Genomic DNA, 18,858 nt, shown 5'->3' on the forward strand with positions numbered 1-18,858 from the left:
CTTGCATCTCAAAACTCAGTTATTTTGCACAGGTATCCAGAAGTCTAGTACTGCTTCAGAGTAAAGCAATTGTGTTCAAAACATTCCTTTTGTGAACAGTTTTTCTTAAGTTGCCTCTGAAGAAATCCATATCAGTGACTGGGCTCTATTCAGACCTCTACGTCTGCACTCACTGGGGGAATACAGTAAATTGGATTTACCCTCAAAGGAGTGACGTCTACACCAGGTAGCCTGAAGAGATTAGGCTATGGCACTATTTATTGCTCTTTATGCCCTGGAGAAGGTACTAGGATGACACACCACAGTGCACTATTCCTTCATTTCTGTAAGTTTAGAGAGCATTCCTGCTTATTTTCTATGTACATGGCATGTCTGTTTTTCCCTTCTTCACTGTTGGAGGTTGCACTGGTTTTGTCTTCTGGGATAGAGTTCATTTTCTTCACAGTAGCTCGTATGGGGCTCTGTTTTGGATTTGTGCTGAAAACAGTGTTGATAGCACAGGGATGTTTTCGTTCCTGCTGAGCAGTGCTGACATAGTCAAGGCCTTTTCTGCTCCTCACCCCACCCCACCAGCGAGCAGGCTGGGGGGGCACAAGAAGCTGGGAGGGGACACAGCCAGGACAGCTGACCCCAACTGGCCAAAGGGACATTCCATACCATATGATGTCATGCTCAGCATACAAAGCTGGGGGAAGAAGGAGGAAGGGGGGGACGTTCGAAGCGATGGCGTTTCTCTTCCCAAGCAACTGTTACGCGTGATGGAGCCCTGCTTTCCTGGAGATGGCTGAACACCTGCCTGCCCATGGGAAGGAGTGAATGAATTCCTTGTTTTGCTTTGTTTGCATGCGCGGCTTTTGCTTTACCTATTAAACTGTCTTTATCTCAACTCATGAGTTTTCTCACTTTTACCCTTCTGATTCTCTCCCCCATCCCGCCGGGGGAGAGTGAGCGAGCGGCTGGTGTGGGGCTTAGTTGCCAGCTGGGGTTAAACCACGATAGAGGTCCTTTAAATACAAGGAGTACAAGATGATTACTTGTGAAATTATGAAATATCTTCTTTAGATTATAATTATGGTAGACCAAAGAATATTAATGTATGTTTCAACAGAAAAATACTACATATTAGGCTCTTCACAGCAAACATCTCTTCTGTCTTCTGAATCTAGAATGACAGTTTAACATTGTATCACTAGATCTCCTCTTAGGAGTTGCAACAGGAAATTCACATCAGATGCCTCTCAAAAATATGTACTTGAAGAAAACACATAGTTGTATTGAATAGCACAAAATATTCCAATATGCTAGAAACAATAAGTAATAAATGAAATTTCCAATTGACTTTCCAGCAAATCTATTTTCATTACAAATGGAGATTTTGCATGTATTGCATTACTTATGGTAATTGTGTGACATCTATTATGAATAACCATGTACTCCAATCATCTCTTTTAATTATATTCTGCCATAAGAGCAAGCCATGCAATACCTTGCCCAGACTCAGTTAACTGTGTGTGTGCTGCGTATCACATTCTGATGGCTCTGTTGAGGACAAAAGGTCCTAGACATGCACAAACTGGAACGGGAACGGCTTGTAACTGTCATCTCCTTCATTAGTCAGAAACTACTGAAAAGAATAAAAAAAAGCTGAATTTAAATCCCGTTATGTGCTCAGAAAAAAAAAAATCTTTTTATTCCTTTCTTTTATAAAGTTCATGGTAATTGGTACCTGAATGCAAAGCACATGGATATCTGCTATTGATGCAGGTACTTAAATTTTCTGTAGTGGCAAAATTGCAATGGCAGAAACACCCTCTTTGTTTTTGTTATCTATTGTTCATTTATGGTTGTTGAGTTTGTTTGGGTTTACTGATATTATAAAAGGGACAAAATTACAGGTTTGTTCAATAACCTAACCAATTATAAATTTGCTCTCTACTAGACTAGAAAATAACTGCTGGACTAAAAGTATTCATTATTTACAAACAGGACTTCACAGTTTTTTAAACAAGAATGCCGACTGTTGTGTTAAACCTCAAAGGAAACACTCATTTTACCTTTTCTGAATCCACCTCAGTTTCCCTGCCACTTATCATACAAAAGTTTGCTACCTCTTAATTTTACTTCCTTCTACATAGCTTTGCTCCTCTGTCTTTTAAACTTGACTTCTTCCAGCTCCTTTGGATGAGGTTTTTCTCACTAACCATTTAGCCAGGTTTCTTGCTATGCTAAAAAACAAATGGGTAAACTCTTTTTTCCAGATGATCTCTGCCATCCCAATGACAGGAAGCTCAAAGTAAATTCACTTAACTCAGTTACTATAAAACTACAGCTGTAAGTTGATGTGAAAATGCTAATATGCTTTGCAAATTGTTAATGAGGATAAACACAACAAAATGGGAGGCCGTAACTAACCTAACACACAGTGAAATAAGTTTAAATATGAATGTAAGTTTAAATAATATTTTCAAACTTCAAAAAATAAGCTGCTTTCACATAAAATAGGGTCTCAACAATTATATCATATAAATAAAAATCACAACATTGGGAAGACAGTAGGCAGCCTCTATGAAATTCGATCTTCTGTAGCAATCATCAGCCAATTGATCTAAAATTTAGATGTTTTACATTTTTTCATGACAACAAGAACGGGCTTTCCAAATTGTTCTTTACTTTATGGGCATGGTGTAAGTATGCATAATAGGTACCACAATGGTGGGACTCACAGACTAGGTTTCAAAAATTCTTCTGCATGTCCCTGGAGCTTGTAAGGACAAGCAGTTCCACTTTTAGAGGACATTAGTAACACACCTTCAAAACTGTACAGGGAGTGCCCCTGAAACACACAAAGCAGTAGAGAGGTTCATGCATAATGTGGTTTTCTTTAAGTAATTTCTAAGTTCCAAACAACGATGATGATGAACAGGTGAACAAAAGGGATTAGACCAAAATGGAATTGGAATTTTTTAGCTGGATTTCAGCATATGTTAGCAAAGTAGCCAAGAAATTTAATTGCACAGATCCGACCTGTTATGGCACACAGCTTACAAGCCCATTTTTCAGAGATCTCATTACTCTCCATACAGCAAGGTTTGAAGGTCAGTTGAACACGTCACTAACAAGATACTGCTCATCCCTCCATGGCATTTGGTAAGATGCACCAGGCTCCAACCTAGGAGCTACTGCCTCTCCCAGATGTGGCCTTAAGAGAGCTTTTTTAATACCTCTTCCAGGTTGTGCTACAACCTGAGAAGTTCTTATCGCTAATCTGCTGAATGCAGGTAAATGAGTAATTTAGTTGGTAACTTAATCCATTTGCAAATCAGCAAAAAATGCTTTTGATTTCATTACTTTCATTTTTTCTTTCTATTTAAAATACTGGCACAAAGCAATTAGAATGGGATTTTCATCAACACTATTATATTAATGCAACTATAACAATGCAAACAGAATAAGTAAATCCTTATGGTGAAGTACATTCTCCTTCAACAGTGAGCACCTTTCAAGCAAGACAGGATTTGAAGGGAGGGAAAGTATTTTTATCAGACCAAATGATACAGTCGAAATCCAGCCCCCCAAATAAGACAGACAGACAAGCTTTTGTGCAGAGAGCCCTGAATCTATTATCTTCAGATACAGCATTTCCTAATGGGAGTCAAACACCATCCCTTTGTTTGTAGACTGCAAACAAAATGACTCCAGCCCTGAGATAATTAACTGGCCTCTCTATCACCACTAAATTCAAGTGGTTTGCATACACAGAGCAGAGCACTCATTCTTTGGGCTGTCTGAAGACAACCTTTTTCCCAGAAGGTAGCTTGAGAGTACAGTGAAGCTGATCTACTGGCTTGCTGCTGCCAAGGGTGCAGAGTCCCACTCCTTACCCTCTGCAAGCATAGGAAGTGTTTTTCTTACTCTCATTTGTGCAAGTAAACGTTATGGCATTAATGAGTCCTCCTTGAGGGATCAGGACTGCTCATATAAGAAAGAGTCATGGAACAGCTTTATTTGGGATCTGAGGGGGGACTTTCCACTGATGCTCAACAGCTTCAGCATGGTGTCTCAAAAAGAATTTATCTAATACTGACAATACAGGAAGGAAGTCTGAATCTCTTCTGCATTCCTGCTGAAGAAATATACTCTATACTTCCCCCACATTTTCACACAAGATGCGTCATTTATATCTGTTCTTCCCATTCGGGAGGTCTTTTCTACACCAGCAAAGGTACTTCATCCTCTTTCTAGTACTCTATTCTTCTAGAGTTACCAGACATTTTGAGAAATTCATATAAGTAGTTCACTCCTTATTGTACCAAACAACATTTTGTGTCTCCACGTGATTCCCTTGCTATCTCCAGGATCATATTTAGGTTACAAAGACTTTACCAAAACCCCTTATTTTTAGCTCTTTGCTAAAGAGCTAAAAGGAGCATGACTGCTCCTTAGCATTGTGCTAAAGCAAACTAATAATAATAGTAATGCATACGAAGCTTCTGTAACAAGCACTAAAGAGTACTTTCCCGCAGGGTTCGATATGTATAATCTGTAGTTGTAACAGTGCAGTGTACATTACTGCAATAGGTAAATGCAAATTTATATATTCTGCAATAAAACTGAATTTTATTTTCTAAATCTTAGTTTTATGGCAAATATTAACACTTGTTTAGGCTAAAACCCATAAAATTCATAATTATGTAGCATAAATACAGATGTGATAAATGTGCAATGTACAAACTAACTAAATCACGATAAACACAGCAGCTCTGTAACTTTACGAAGAATTAAAATTTCATATACATGCTAAACACCATGGTTTTCAACCAAACTTGTGAGAGAATACTACTGTTCTTTGCAGAGCCAGTGTGCCATCTTCAATGGAAACTCTGTCAGGACTGTAACTAAATTAAAAATTACTTTTAAAATATATTAACAAAAAATACTAATCAAAGGGATTATTTCTTTCTAACTGCAGATCTTTTAAGCCAAGCAGCAATCATTTGTGACAATACAGAACACGTCAGTCTCAAGTAATATGGCAATTCTGACAGCATATGACAGGGAAGCTCACAAACAGACCTATCGTACAGCAAAGCAGATGCTATTCTTACACTGCATGACCCTGGATCCCGTCCCACCCATGCAACAGACCCAGAACAATTACACTGCAGCTTAGGGTGTTATCAAGTCTTTGAAGGAGCATCTGGTTCAACTAACGTTTTCTCTACTCATTAATAAAAAGAAGACGCTGTGGTAACTCACAGTACAGCACACTGTCTCAGCAACAAATAATGACCGTTAACTTTATATAGTGATGAAGTTGCCAGAAAATATCACATGCTTTGGGTTTTTATATATGGTCTATTCCCCACAATCAGAATACTTTCTGGTGGAAAACACCACATCTCTATGGAAATAGCAATACTAAATAGTCCAGCAAAATTCAGTATATAACAGTTAAAGTGTCTTTTTTTTTTTTTTTAACGGAAAAAACTTCATAATCAAATGCAGATGAAAAGTTATTGTAAAGTGTTTATTCTAATTTATTACACACACACATACATGTGCACTTACTGAAGGAGCCACACTGTCCACCACAAATTTCTGTAAAATTGCTTGGTCCTGATAACCCTCGGCTCATTGTTCCCAGCTGGAACTCCCTGTTCTTTTTAATAACCAATTCAACAAACTGTTGAAAAATGCTTTGTATAATATAGTATTGCCATAGATCTGATGTTTGTCTCTGTCATTACATATTGCATTCAATCAATTTACAAACGTTGCTGTGTTCTTTTTGTGCTAGTTCTTCTTATGGCATCCTGAACACAAATCCAAAGATCAATACCTTGTCTGCTGAAAAAACATTGGACATAACAAATGAATAATTTTATTTATAATAAAAGTCCTAGACCCCATATGGATTCTCCTAATGTTCAAATTCATTTTTCATGTTTAACACAAGATGAAAGCAAGTACCCTGCACAATGCAATGAGAAAGGCAGTGATAAAAAAACCCAGTTCATATTTATTGAAGATGTGAGCAAAACCATGCAAAGCTATGGCGTATGGCTAGGAAAACATCAGTAAAATGGTAAGTCATTCACAAAGTATTTGCTACCATATTAAAGAGCAAAAAGTCCCTGTCAAAGAGCAGATGGATTTTCTTTAAAAAGACACCACAGTTCTGCTCTGAACTATGGAAGCAGCAAGGCTCTGAATGAAATAATTTAAGTAAGAAGACAAGTAGAAACTTAGCTCATGCTGGTTGCATGAGCCGATTCAGTTTGTCTTGTGCCTTTTGTATGACAGAAACAATGCATTTGCTGACTGTAGACACATCCCTGTGCTATTCCAGCTATTGAATAGCTACCTCCTCTAAAACAGCTACGTAGTTGTTCAAGGGAGCCACAAATGACTTCTTTTACAATCACTCTTTGCAGAGCAGCAAGCTAACAGAGGAAACAGGGACTCTGCTTTTCATAGAAAACAGTATTGGTACCTGTATAAGCATACAAATCCCCGCAAGCTTACACAATAACTAGCTCACCCCCTCTCCACTCCCAAGCTAACTGTTAAGATGTGCACTACATACAGTATTCCCACCTAGACTCTTGGCTCCATAACAATTCACAGGCATTAGCAAAAAAATCATACCATTTCTGTACAAAATAGAAAATCAACATAAAAACACACCCTAAAAAACAATATCTCATTAATCAAGACTGTCCCCAATACCATGTGCCTGGCTGCTCTGAAATAAGACAGACAAGTAGAAGGGGCAGGGAAGCCCCATCTTCCACTTTGAACTATATGCAAGAACAGAGCAAGTACATACTCCTCATTTTGTCATGGATGTTGAGTGACTTGATGTCTTCAGACGGACTGCGGTCAGACACCTCTGAGCCTTAACCATTTTCCTATTAGGTGACAACAAAGGGTCTGGCTGTCCCAAGGCGAACACGCACTAATCCTGCACACTGACCTCGTGTAGCTCTCCCTCTCCATTTGGTTGTGCCAAAAGAGGTGAATGAGTTTGCTACTACTGTCAAACACATGCGCATATTTTAGTTTACACAGTAGAGATTCCAGTTGAATGCCAGATATCCCTTACTCAGTTGTAAGATCCCAGTTACCTCCTATTCAAGAATCTGCAATAATCACATCACTCAAAGGGATCCTATTTACAAACAGGTTCCTGAGTCCATGAACTAGCGTGCACCCATGAGAAAGAAGTCTAATGCTGGGGCAACTGAGGCAGCTTTCTCCAAGAACAGGGGAACTCTTTCCTTACCATGAATACTATGTTCTTGCTACTCCTATTCTTGGTTACTATTAGCACAGTTTGACTTTCATGTGTCAAACTCAATTCACAGGATTGGCAGCTGGAAATAAACAAAACAAAACTTTGCAATGTGTTAACTGAACAAGCGTGCTTTGGCATTGCTCAATTCATGAATGCTGAACTCCACAAGACCATTTTTTCCAGAGTATAGCTTTATTTTGAAACTATTACAGCAAATTCACAACTCCAATCCCACGTTCTGTTTCAAGATGGAATTTCAACCTTACTAGTTAATTAAAGCCACCACCTGGAGTGAGCTGGCTTTCAAACTGATTTCCTTTGTCTCTCTAATTCACACACATTAATATTTTATTTTCTATGGAAAAAAAAATATGAAAAGGAATGTCACAAGTGTGCCAAAGACAAGGCAGATAAAATTATTGCAATAAAACAAAGAAAATACACTTGTTACTGCCAGGTCTCCAGATGAATGCTGCATTATACAGACATTTTAAAGGCTTACAACTGCAAATTGCTCTATTTCACAAACTGTATTCTAGCCTTTGCATCAAGACCTTTTCTAATTTTTATTATTGTAAGGAGAAAGGGAAAGGGTTGGGGTTTTATTACCTGAACATTTATTCAATGGAGAAACAAAAACTACATTATATATTACAACACATGAGCTATTAAAACAATGTGACACTATAAAATATGCTGCAATACTCATTGCAAAGCTAAACCTGAGCAAATAAATGTATCTGTCAAACAGTCAGCAATAGCTATACAACTAGAGTTTATAATCTTTAATTATTTAAGAAGGAAAGAAGCTTGGAATAATTAAGTTTTATAGGCTGCTTAAATTGTCATTACTAGGTGCGCAGAAAACTTTAAAACAAGTATCTTTCATCTGAAATAACTCTTCTTTGTTTTTAACAAGAGATACAATTGTTCACTTAACTGATTAATTGAAAAAAAATCATTAACTATTGTTTTTAAAACTTTCACACACAGTACAGATAACTTTTTATTTACTCTCTGATCTGGACAATGCATATACCAACATACTGCTCAGGCGTTTACAGGCTCTGCATCTCACAGTGACTGATGTGATACTGTCTTTAGATAGCTTTGAAAATGTCTTTTTTTATGACCAATCTGTAAATCACATCGATTTACATCAGATACTTCAGAAACTTGAAGTTGAGAAGAACTGTTCATTTAATTCATTAAAATATATTGGTGAGATAGTAACACCTTTAAAGTTTCTATAAAGTCTATGCATCTTTGCCACGCATTTATAACCAAATGATCTGACTTCTGGTACAAACAGACACCATTCAAAGCAGGTGCAGAGAGAAGTTCTATATTGAAAAATTATAATCTACAGAAGTGATGGGAGGAGAGGAAGATTCCATATTTCAGAAGAAACACATTTATGGGTTTAAAAAAAATATATTAAAGGTTACTAATTTTTAAATTATACATTAAATTGTGAAAGAAACAACATAAAACTACAGAAGAACAAGAAAGCTTTCAATAAACTCCAGATGACTTTCTTCTTTTCCCAAAACACATTCAGCCATTGCCTGAGTTCCTACTAAAATTTTACCACGGACCTCTATGGAAATGAAGTGATCAGTCTTGAGTACTTCTGAAAAATTCCACCTCTAGCCACTGAAATCAGCACAAGTTACACAGCAGCAGAGTTTTGACTGGAAAATAACATGCCACACTTCAAAATACACTAAATAGGTACATTTAGCGTCTTGCAGAATCAAGTTCCCATACAGTTTCTAAAGTGAGAATTTTACTTACAACATGGGGCTTCATTTTTTCCTCAGGAAATGTGTGCGCTATACAGATGGTTTATTTAATCCATCCCTACCTAAATTAATCAAAGCAAGCTGTCCCAAAAAAAAAAAGAGTCTTCATACAGGATTCTGCTGCCATTTGACAAATTGTGTACATTTAGCTAGGAGAAGTTGAAAATCCTCCATAAAGAAGTTAACACATCTAAAAATAAGTGACATTATTAAAAGGGAAGCAGAATGTGTTATTTAGCATAATATGAAATTTAAACAGTACCACCTCAGATACACTTTAAAATGCTTTTAGTACACCTAGTTGTTTATACATCTTCTGTGGTGAAAAGGTCAATAGAAATTCACCTCTAAGGTCACAGTTGCTAAGCAACCGTTTTCGGCAGTTCTGCAACACCGACCAAGCGTATTACGTTCCACTGCCTGGTTTCAGAATAAACCCGCATAGCATCCTACCTGGCCCTTGAAGCGCACCGAGCTCCTCCTGCTTTCCCCAAGAGCGTGGGTGCCCATCGTCGAGGCACTGCTCGAAAGGATACGCCCTGGGACCACCGGCTTCCGGTTCACAAGGGCAAAGGAGAGCTCAGTCTTCAGGAAGACCATGGAGGGCTTGATGAGGTGCTGTCCGAATCTCAGCATGATAAACGTTAATCTTCAGGGACTGAAAGAGACAATAGTTATGATAATTAAAGGACTGACTTTGCTTCTGCAAACAACAGGAATAAGACAACCAAATTGTCTAGGCAGCTTCTGAAAGAAAGTGCCTCCTGGGCTCACCATGGCATTGGGTGTTTTGGAAAGATTGGTAAGGCTTTCCTAAAGTACCGCTTCTTTGAAGGGGTGGCGGAAAGGGCTTCTTTCCAAAGCAAAAGTTTTACATATAATTTCCTAAACCCTTTTCTCATCATCTTGGCAGGGCTGCAAAATTCTAGACAGAGAATGTAATTTCTCCCTCCCATTTTCATTTGTTCTGCATTGTATACATTTGAGTCATACGTGCTTGGAAAAGCACGAATAGTATTTCGCATCCCCTTTGCCATAATGCAAATCAATGCACACAGGACTTACGAAATAAACCACATTTTCTAAATCAATCTCTCCACTAAATACCTCAATTGAAGAAATACTGACAAATTAAGGAAAGCATATTTAGTCATTTTCCATCCACGCTTTCTAGTTTGAGCAACTGAAATGTGAAGACGATCAATAGTTGTGTGCAACATTTTCTCTTATGCAAAGAAAGCCAAAGATTTCCACTTTCATTCACTAAAATTTTCTCTCCTCCTGGTGAGGATGAAAATCCTTCTTAAATAACTAAGGCACAATCCTAACAGTGTCTATTTTAGGTCTTTAAGCCCTAGAGTATTTAAAGTATTTAATTCAATCAGAAATATCCAAGGTGCTGCAGGGTAAAATACGAAATAATGAAGAATTTCATGTGACACAATACTTCAGACACATCGAAAGGATTACACTAACATTACCTTGCTTGAACCAAGTGACTAATCAGAAAATTCAGTTTTATAAGTTGCTTCAGATGGGGAAAGATACTGTTAGAGTCATGTAGGGTCTTTTGCTGCAGCTCTTTTCTTGCAAGCCTACCGTGATTAGTAAAACCCAAACTTGGTTCTTAACTGAAAAGATTTATTCTAATTTAAGGTCCCCCTCCTTGTACCTGCTCCAACAAAAAGCACATATAACAACCCCCTCTAAGTGCACACACTTCGAAAGTGTCTTTGAGAAGTGCTCGTTCTTTGAAAGGAAGTTCTGGCTTTTTCAGCTATCTGATTCCACAAAAGAACTTAACTAAATTAAATTAAGGATAGCAGATGCATCTAGTAAGGCTTTACACCAGAAAACCATGTATAAAACTGAGTATGATACAATACCAATCAGATGACTACACGTTCAAGTAATAAACATTCTCTAAGCAGGCACCGTGTCTTGTTTTATTTTTGAAAATCACAGATTAAAGGAAATGCTTGAGCAGACCATGGAAGAGTGGAGATTTTAACCTTCCCTGTTTCAAAGATCTGAAAAGGTTCTATAATTATTTTTATTCCCATAAAGTCAACAGAAGATTAAGCGTCTGAGAGGATGTGTCCCTTACCATATATTAAACCTGAAACTTGACAGCATACAAAAATCAAGTCTCTCTAACTACTAGAAGAATTGCTTACCAGACAAAACACCTGCTATCTTGTGCTGATGTCTGAAAAAAATAATTATTAGGAACTCCAATCTTCCTCATTTCTCTTAAGCAGTCCATCAGCAACCCCCCTGTGGGAGTTTCTCATTCTGATTAAAACATGCAAGAATGTTTTTACATGATATAATAGAGACATGGTTCTCTTCGCAATGAAGGAAATGTTTCTGATAAAGGAGCAAAACACATTAAATAGCCAGTACTACCATCCAGTGATGAAACTGTAAGCTAGTATCTCCAGTATCTGGAAAATAAAATGTACCACCACACCTGCCATTGCATCTAGCAATACTATGGACAGAAATAAAAGTACTACCGATCATTTCTTATTGATACTGATTGCTACTGATAACTAAAAGCACTGTCCAGAGACGTGGAATTGACTTAAACACAGAACCAAGACTTTAAAATAACAGATGCTGATTTTAAAACCAGATGCTTTGAAATGTGATTTAAGGAGGCAGAGAACCTGAGATTTTGGTAATCACCAGGAGAAGTCCTCTGGCTGTTTGCTGCCATAAGCAAAAAACAATAAACAATAGCAGGATAAGTTTGATGACACTGGAAATAAGGCCTGGATCCCATGCTTCAACAACTGAGACTCCAAGGACATTGGAAATGGATGACCTGGAGCTTTTCTGTTCTAATTATCTATCTAAAATTACTAGAGGCTCCTGTGGGTCTTGCCAGTCTAATGGTGACTCAACCTCACTGTTAAGGCTAACCAAACCCCAATCTGAAGTGTACGTTGCAAAATTCTTCAAGTTGCAGAATGGAACAAATATTGATAATTACAAGAACCAAGGTTAAATTTGTGTTAAGGGCTTCATGTTAAGGGCAAGGGCATCCCCTGAGGTAAAAGTTTGGCTAAGTCAAAACGTCACTGCAGGTAGTGGATTTGGGACAGACAAGGACCATATTGGAGAGTTGAAAAGCAATAAAAAACATTTTTATTTGAACAAGAAATCCAATATGAAGATCTTCTCTTCTAGCTTAAATATCCTAAATATTCTATTACATATCTAAATATTCCACTATCGTACCCAATATCCTACTATCCATACAATAAAAATGTATTTCTCTCTCCCCCTTTAACTCTGAGGATTTGGAATCCTATTAAGATTTAATAGCAGACTACTAATCTGGCCTTAAGACCTCCATTTAACATCTGCATACAAGAGATGTTAAATTCATGGGAAATCCCGAGTGTTCAATACCTCAAAATGAGAAGAGCTATTACCACAAAGCAGTGGGTAGAACGTACCAGAATGATGGAACGGAGCCCAAATTCCAAAACTGACATTTGGGTTTACCTGAAGTCAAACAGAGCACTGTAGCCAGTAGGTACTGCTCCAGCAGGTAACCTGTGGCAGGCAAGGAAGCGGCAGAATTCTCTCGGCCCAAGAAGCTCATTCACAGCTGGAAACCAAGGCCATGACTCTACAAATCTCTACATCATCATAGGCAGTTTGCGCAACCCCCAGTGAACCTGTGGAGAATACGTGTGCAATCCACAGTAACACCGTAAAGGAGAAGGGTCTCTTCAGGATGTTCACCATCATCTGGACCCTATCAGTTACTGACCATAATTCCATCACTGGAATGTGTTTATTAAAATTAACCCTAAACTGTATTGGGAAAAATACATATCTGATGGCCCTATCAGAACAATGCCATACATCCTTTTTCATACTTCAAGAGAGATTTTCAAAAAAGATTTTGTCAGTTGAGTTGACATCCTGTATAAATACCATTCAATATTTGCCAAAATAAACATATGCAACATTATTAGCACAGCGTTTGGGTTACCATTGCTCTCTAATATTGATGGGTATTGTCAATGCTTTAAAAACAATTAAAAATGCATTTTCAGAAAATGCTAAATGGATCCATACATAGATTCTGTGGACCACAGAATTTAGGCTGACTATACCATGTATTCATAATACACCTACCACATGCATCTTTACTTATGTCACTGCCATCTTGTTAAAAAAAGTCCAGAAAGCATCAGTAAAGTAAAAGCACTGGCCTCACATCTCCTTAAGCATTAGTTTGAAGAATCAGGTTACAGCCCAACTGGTTTGACCCAGAATTATTAGAACATTTTTAAGCCTCATGCGTAGAAGCAGTGAATGTATTAAAACTTTTTCTATTTGCTTACTATATAAAAATATATCTGAATAATGTATTTCTATCTCTTGACTCAGACTAAATAAACATAGCATGTGTTTCGAACAAGTGTGTCAGTTGTATTGGTTGCGCTATGTAATAGTGCAGACTTCCCAGTGCTGTTCTCTCCAATTCTGAAAGGGGACTATGGGAATTTTTTTTTCTTAAACAATTATTCACGATCTATTATATATTACTTAAGCTGTTTTCTGCCCTAGTGATCCTCTGCAGTTTTCTCTAAAGCATGATCGTCTGTGCTCAGAACCAATACAAATGCTAAAAAAATACGTTAGGGAAATGAGTAATGGGTACAACTGAAAAATCCATAGCTGCGCAGCAACACACTGCAGCAAGGCTGGAATATTCCAGAGTGCAGCGAGGCAGGAAACTGCTACCAGCAGAGCAAGTTTTCAGTCATCTGAATTCTACCTGCTTATTGCTTGAATGGCCTGTAAACAAGCAGAAATCAATACAGTACAGGTGCGTGCAGGCAGGTCATGAGATGCAAATAGTGTGTGCACGAGGCTTCCCAGCTGAGTGGAATCACCTCACTAAGGCTGTTCCTCCGGGGATTTCCATTTTACACATAATGAGGAGGTCATTCTGCTAAAACAGAAACTAAATATAATTGTTGAAAGATGTTTCTTCTTTAATGATAGTAGTCTTTCTAATCCCAGTAATAAGGAGGACAATTACATAGTAATGATAGAAAATGAAAGAAATCCATTTCTGATAAAAGAAAATTTCAGCCCAGTTTAACACAGTTTCTATTCTGACTATTCAAATGAAAAGTGTATTTACTCTTCTTCATATTGCACGTATACATTACATTGCCTATTTCATCTGCCTCATTTTCCTAATTAAATTTCCTTCAAGCTGTGTTCCTGCAGTTGTAGGTGGGAATATAGTATTAAAGGCTAACATAGCAAGTAGACTAACTTTACAGCCACAAAAGATCTCAAATCTATATAACCCGTACTAGAGAAAAAAAAAAAAAAAAAAAAATTACACTGGCATTCTACATTACACCCTGAAAAATAAGAGTGCTCAAATTAAGAAAAATGTTGAGATACACTGAAATATTTTCAATTATTATTACAGTTTTGTAAAATTTCAAGAATAGGCACATTGCATTTGCCCAGCCTGTATAAATACTACTCATACATTTAATGTATTTTTGAGAGGAAATCTAAACACAGGCCTCAATTCTGCAAGTTTCTTTGGTTTTGGGGGCTGGGGAGTTTTGTTTTGTGCTTCATTTTTTAAATAGCAGAAGCTGTAGAATCGTTGGTGTCAAATACACAGGGAGAACTCTGAACAGAAGGTTCACCTAAAGACAGGTCCCTACGACATCAAGATAGGTGTCTGCCTGTTACACATCATCTCTAGAGTCAGAGACCAATACCCTGGAATGCCGTTGGAAATTACTTTCTCTGTACTTACTATAAGGATTGACGGCACTAATTCTTTAAAGCTGTCTTCCTGCCTCCACAGACCTCCCCATTGGATGCTTAGCTGAGATGGTACTGGTACTCCAAACTGCCCTTATTTTGTCACACAATTACTTGTCCTTAACAACAAGGTGTTGAGATCACCACCCGCTGGGGACCAAGCTCAAGGCTTTTGCTGAGCAATCACGTGAGCGCTGTTCTAGGAAAGCTATGAATCTGGTTGTAACGAGAGAACACAAGATAATGCAAAATGGGCTGCTGACTTAAAATATGTCTATTAAAGAAAACAGATTACAATACCATTATCTCTCTGTGCTAATATAAATTAATATTTTAGAAACAATCCAAGGAGTATTCTTAAATTTTAAAGTTTCTCATTTTACCATATTAATATCACCTGTCCATTAATTTTGACACTCCTGATTCTGCTACTCAATTTCACTGTAAAAACACTGCAAATTTATATGACAAAATGAAAACAACTTAGTCGATTTTTTTTTTAAGGTCTTAGAAGAAAAATCGTATTTTTTTTTTAAATTCAACAAGATAAGACAACTTGTGTCACACACTGTAGTTAAGGGAACAAAGTAACTCTCCAGTAAATGATGTTTATGGTTAACTTCATATTTTTCCATCACATTTTCTAAGCTGCCCTTTATCCTTAAATGCATATTTGACATTTTTCCCTCTAAAAGGTTTGATTATGTGGAAAGTGATATTCCTACTTAGACATCCGAATTCTGCACTATGTTCAAGAAGTAATGTACAATGAAGAACTGCCCTGCATGCTATCTCCCCCCTCTTCATGCTTTATTATTTTTTACTCATTCCCTCCCCCTCACTGCCACTTTGTGAGGATGAAATCCACACAATTCAGAATACTACTTACTTAACCCAAGCACATAGCAATGAATGTCCTTGTTCCTAGCAGCCAGGATTTGCCATTTTGATCAAGGAATACTTAAAAACATTAATGAAAAGAAATAACTTTATTCTAAAATCACTCAGTTTTTCTACTAGCCTTTTGTCCTTAGAGCACCTTTATCTCTCAGCATCCTCCACTCCCACCCTTGTACAAGATTTAACAACGTATTTTGAGTTCTTCCTGTTTCAGAAAATGGCCTTTAATTAAAAAAAAAACCCTCTCCCTCTCAGTGAGCCAAAATATAGCATGCTACTGCTATTTCTATTCTGAAAAAGCCAAGAAGAATTACAAAACTAGAAAAGGTGCTCAAGTATCTTTGACAGCCATAGCCTAGATTCTCTCCATGGGGATGGTATTTTCTGCTCTACATGGGGTTGAAGGGAAAAGCTTGTGTGGATTATTTTCCATTTTCACCACCCGCAGAAGCTAGTGAGCAGAAACCCCATTAAATATGATGCATGCAACCAATCCTGGCGGTGTTGACAAGGACTGGTTTCTCACATCATACACAGATTATGATGGACTTGAATCCACTACACATGGCTTCCCCTGCTTAATCTAGCAGCGAAGAAAACATCAAAATTATTACTGTTTAAATATATTGCCATTTTCTTAGCATGGTCAATCAAGCTAAATTATCTACACTTAAAATTAAAATAGACTGTGGTCTGTTGCATAGTACCTAAGCACCTTAATGTGTATGATGCTAAGGGCCATCTATTTGCAATCCAGTAGCCTGCCTTCCCCTTGCAGCTCTGTTCCCTTTCACCCAAGCTGCAGCAGCTTTTCCCAGCCCCTCTGGGACAGTATTTTTCCATTCTGCTCTCAGTGTTGATCTCAGTCTTGCACCTGGAAGCCCTGGTATTGCTGCTACAGCAGATTCTCCTAGGGCATGACTGTGGTCACCATGAGAATCATCCCTTCCTCCGCCCCCTTCTCCTGCTGCCCGTTTGTAGCTTTTGGGTTACGCCAGTGGACCCAAGAACGTGCCTACACAAAGCTTATTGATGAAGCAGCACCGAACCCTGAGCACAGCACACTCCAGTTAACATTAATAGCATCACAAGCAGGAACCTGAAGGAGGCCTAATGAGCAGGTCCTGATGAAAACTAGATAGTTCCCAGTTGTACTGGGTCTGACTGGGATGGGGTTGATTTTCTTCACAGTAGCCTGTATGGTACTGCGTTTTGGATTTGTGACTAAAACAGTGCCGATAACACACCAGTGTTTTGGCTATTGCTGAACAAGGCTTTCTCTTTTTCCCACTCCGCTCGCCACCAGTGAGTTGATGTATGTCTTCACCTGTGGCTCCTGCTAGTAAAGCTGCATGCCTCTAAACCTGTCTCAACACCCTTTGCGCAACCAGTCTAGCCCTAAAATAATATATTTAAAATGAAAGATGCACAACATTCAAACAAAACACTGTTAGCCTATTTAAAAGCTATAGGTCAAATACAATACTAGCATACACTAGTTGTATTGGGATCTGAACTTACAGCCCCCAGAATAAAGCAAAACTCAGACCCATTCTGAATGCCAAGTTAAGTTGTATAGACAGTACAGACAAGTTAAGTTTTAAGGGGAGCCTTACATGCTACTAAAACATCTTCCTCCTGCCTCCTTTAGATCATCTGTTTTGGTTCTTTTTCCCTTTTATTTATTTATTTTTAAAGTAACTTCATACTTTTTTTCAAAATTGTTCCTCTTCAGGCATTAAACAGCTTGTCTACTGCACCTGATAAGCTAATGTATGGGTACACACAGGCACACGCTTATAAGCCTGTCCTCAGTTTCCTCTCTCCTAGTTGCCTGGTCTGTCATTGCCGTGACTTTTACAGTCGTCATTTAAAAAACAAAACAAAACCCAAAAAACAAACGAACAAACAAAAAAAACCAGCCTGCCCCCCCAAAACCCTCACAACCCCCCAAAAACCAACTCAAACCTCCAGACACCCAAGTCTTTGTTGACCAAGAAGGATACAGACACCTAAAAGGAAGTGAACAGCTCTGTAGCAACACTGTAAAGCAATCACAACATTGACAAGTTAATAAACAAGAATCTAGCAGAATCAAGCTAGATATCAAAACCAATATACCTATCCATAATACATGTAGAGGGCATAAGTATTTTTAAATGGTGTAGGAGTTGTCAAATTCATTTCTATACAAGCATTTTGGAATACAGATTTGGCCAACCTGTTTGGTTCTTATAATTCAGGTAAAGAGTGCAAAGTTATACACAATAAATTAAAAGGTTTGTAGGGGCAAAAGAACTGTATAATCCATTAAACTTAAAGAAAAATGCGGGTTTAGAAGAGTCATGAAAGCACTAAAGACGCAGTACATCCTTCAACTGTCCATATGAATACTGTGTTCACTAGAAGATGACTCATAAAGCATTTAACCATACTGAGAAAATAATTCTGGCAGAGGAAGGTCATTGCTCGCCTCTGTCCTCAGGTAACAGCTCAACTTTTCCATGTACTAGGACTTGTTTCCAAATGTCGCGTTAAATTTTTTTTGCTATATTGACACCCTAGCTATACCGGCAACTTTACTTTTTTAAAAAAACTTTTATGATCACTAACATGAAATAAAATTCTTGTCCTGCATTATACTGGAGTTGGTTTATGTCCATTTTATGCTAGAATACATAAGCATAAACTTAACACACCACAATATTACAGAAGGTATCTTTCAAACAGAATTCCAAGACTTGATCTAGAGCTTCACAATCTTCTCTGCTAGACATCTGTGCTGACTTTTTCTCATATTAGCAGAGATGACCCGAGATTATGATTCCTCCTTCCATCATCACCCAAGAAGATGACATGAATCCAAAGAAAAGTCTGATAACTAAGAACTTTTCAAAATCCATGTACTATATCAGTGATTTCAAGGAAGATGTGTCATGAAATGGGATACAATCAACAGGTTCACCTCCTCATTGACTTCTACTGAAAGAGCAAAATATGTACAAGTATACATATGCAATAAAATAAACT

The 18,858-nt window shown here is 37.8% G+C and overlaps 1 protein-coding gene across 9 annotated transcripts in view; it reads right to left on the reverse strand.

Annotated features, from left to right (window-relative positions):
- FHIT (fragile histidine triad diadenosine triphosphatase) overlaps positions 1-18,858 on the reverse strand; it is a 638,275-nt gene that overhangs the window by 432,117 nt on the left and 187,300 nt on the right. For all 9 annotated transcript variants that reach the window (XM_076346544.1, XM_076346535.1, XM_076346541.1 and 6 more), the window contains one exon: positions 9,639-9,760. In XM_076346544.1, the coding sequence (XP_076202659.1) occupies positions 9,639-9,738 (100 nt within the window). In that variant the 5' untranslated portion in view covers positions 9,739-9,760. The remainder of the gene's footprint in view (positions 1-9,638; positions 9,761-18,858) is intronic.

This window comes from Aptenodytes patagonicus, chromosome 8 (assembly GCF_965638725.1).
Source record: "Aptenodytes patagonicus chromosome 8, bAptPat1.pri.cur, whole genome shotgun sequence".
Lineage (NCBI taxonomy): Eukaryota > Metazoa > Chordata > Aves > Sphenisciformes > Spheniscidae > Aptenodytes > Aptenodytes patagonicus.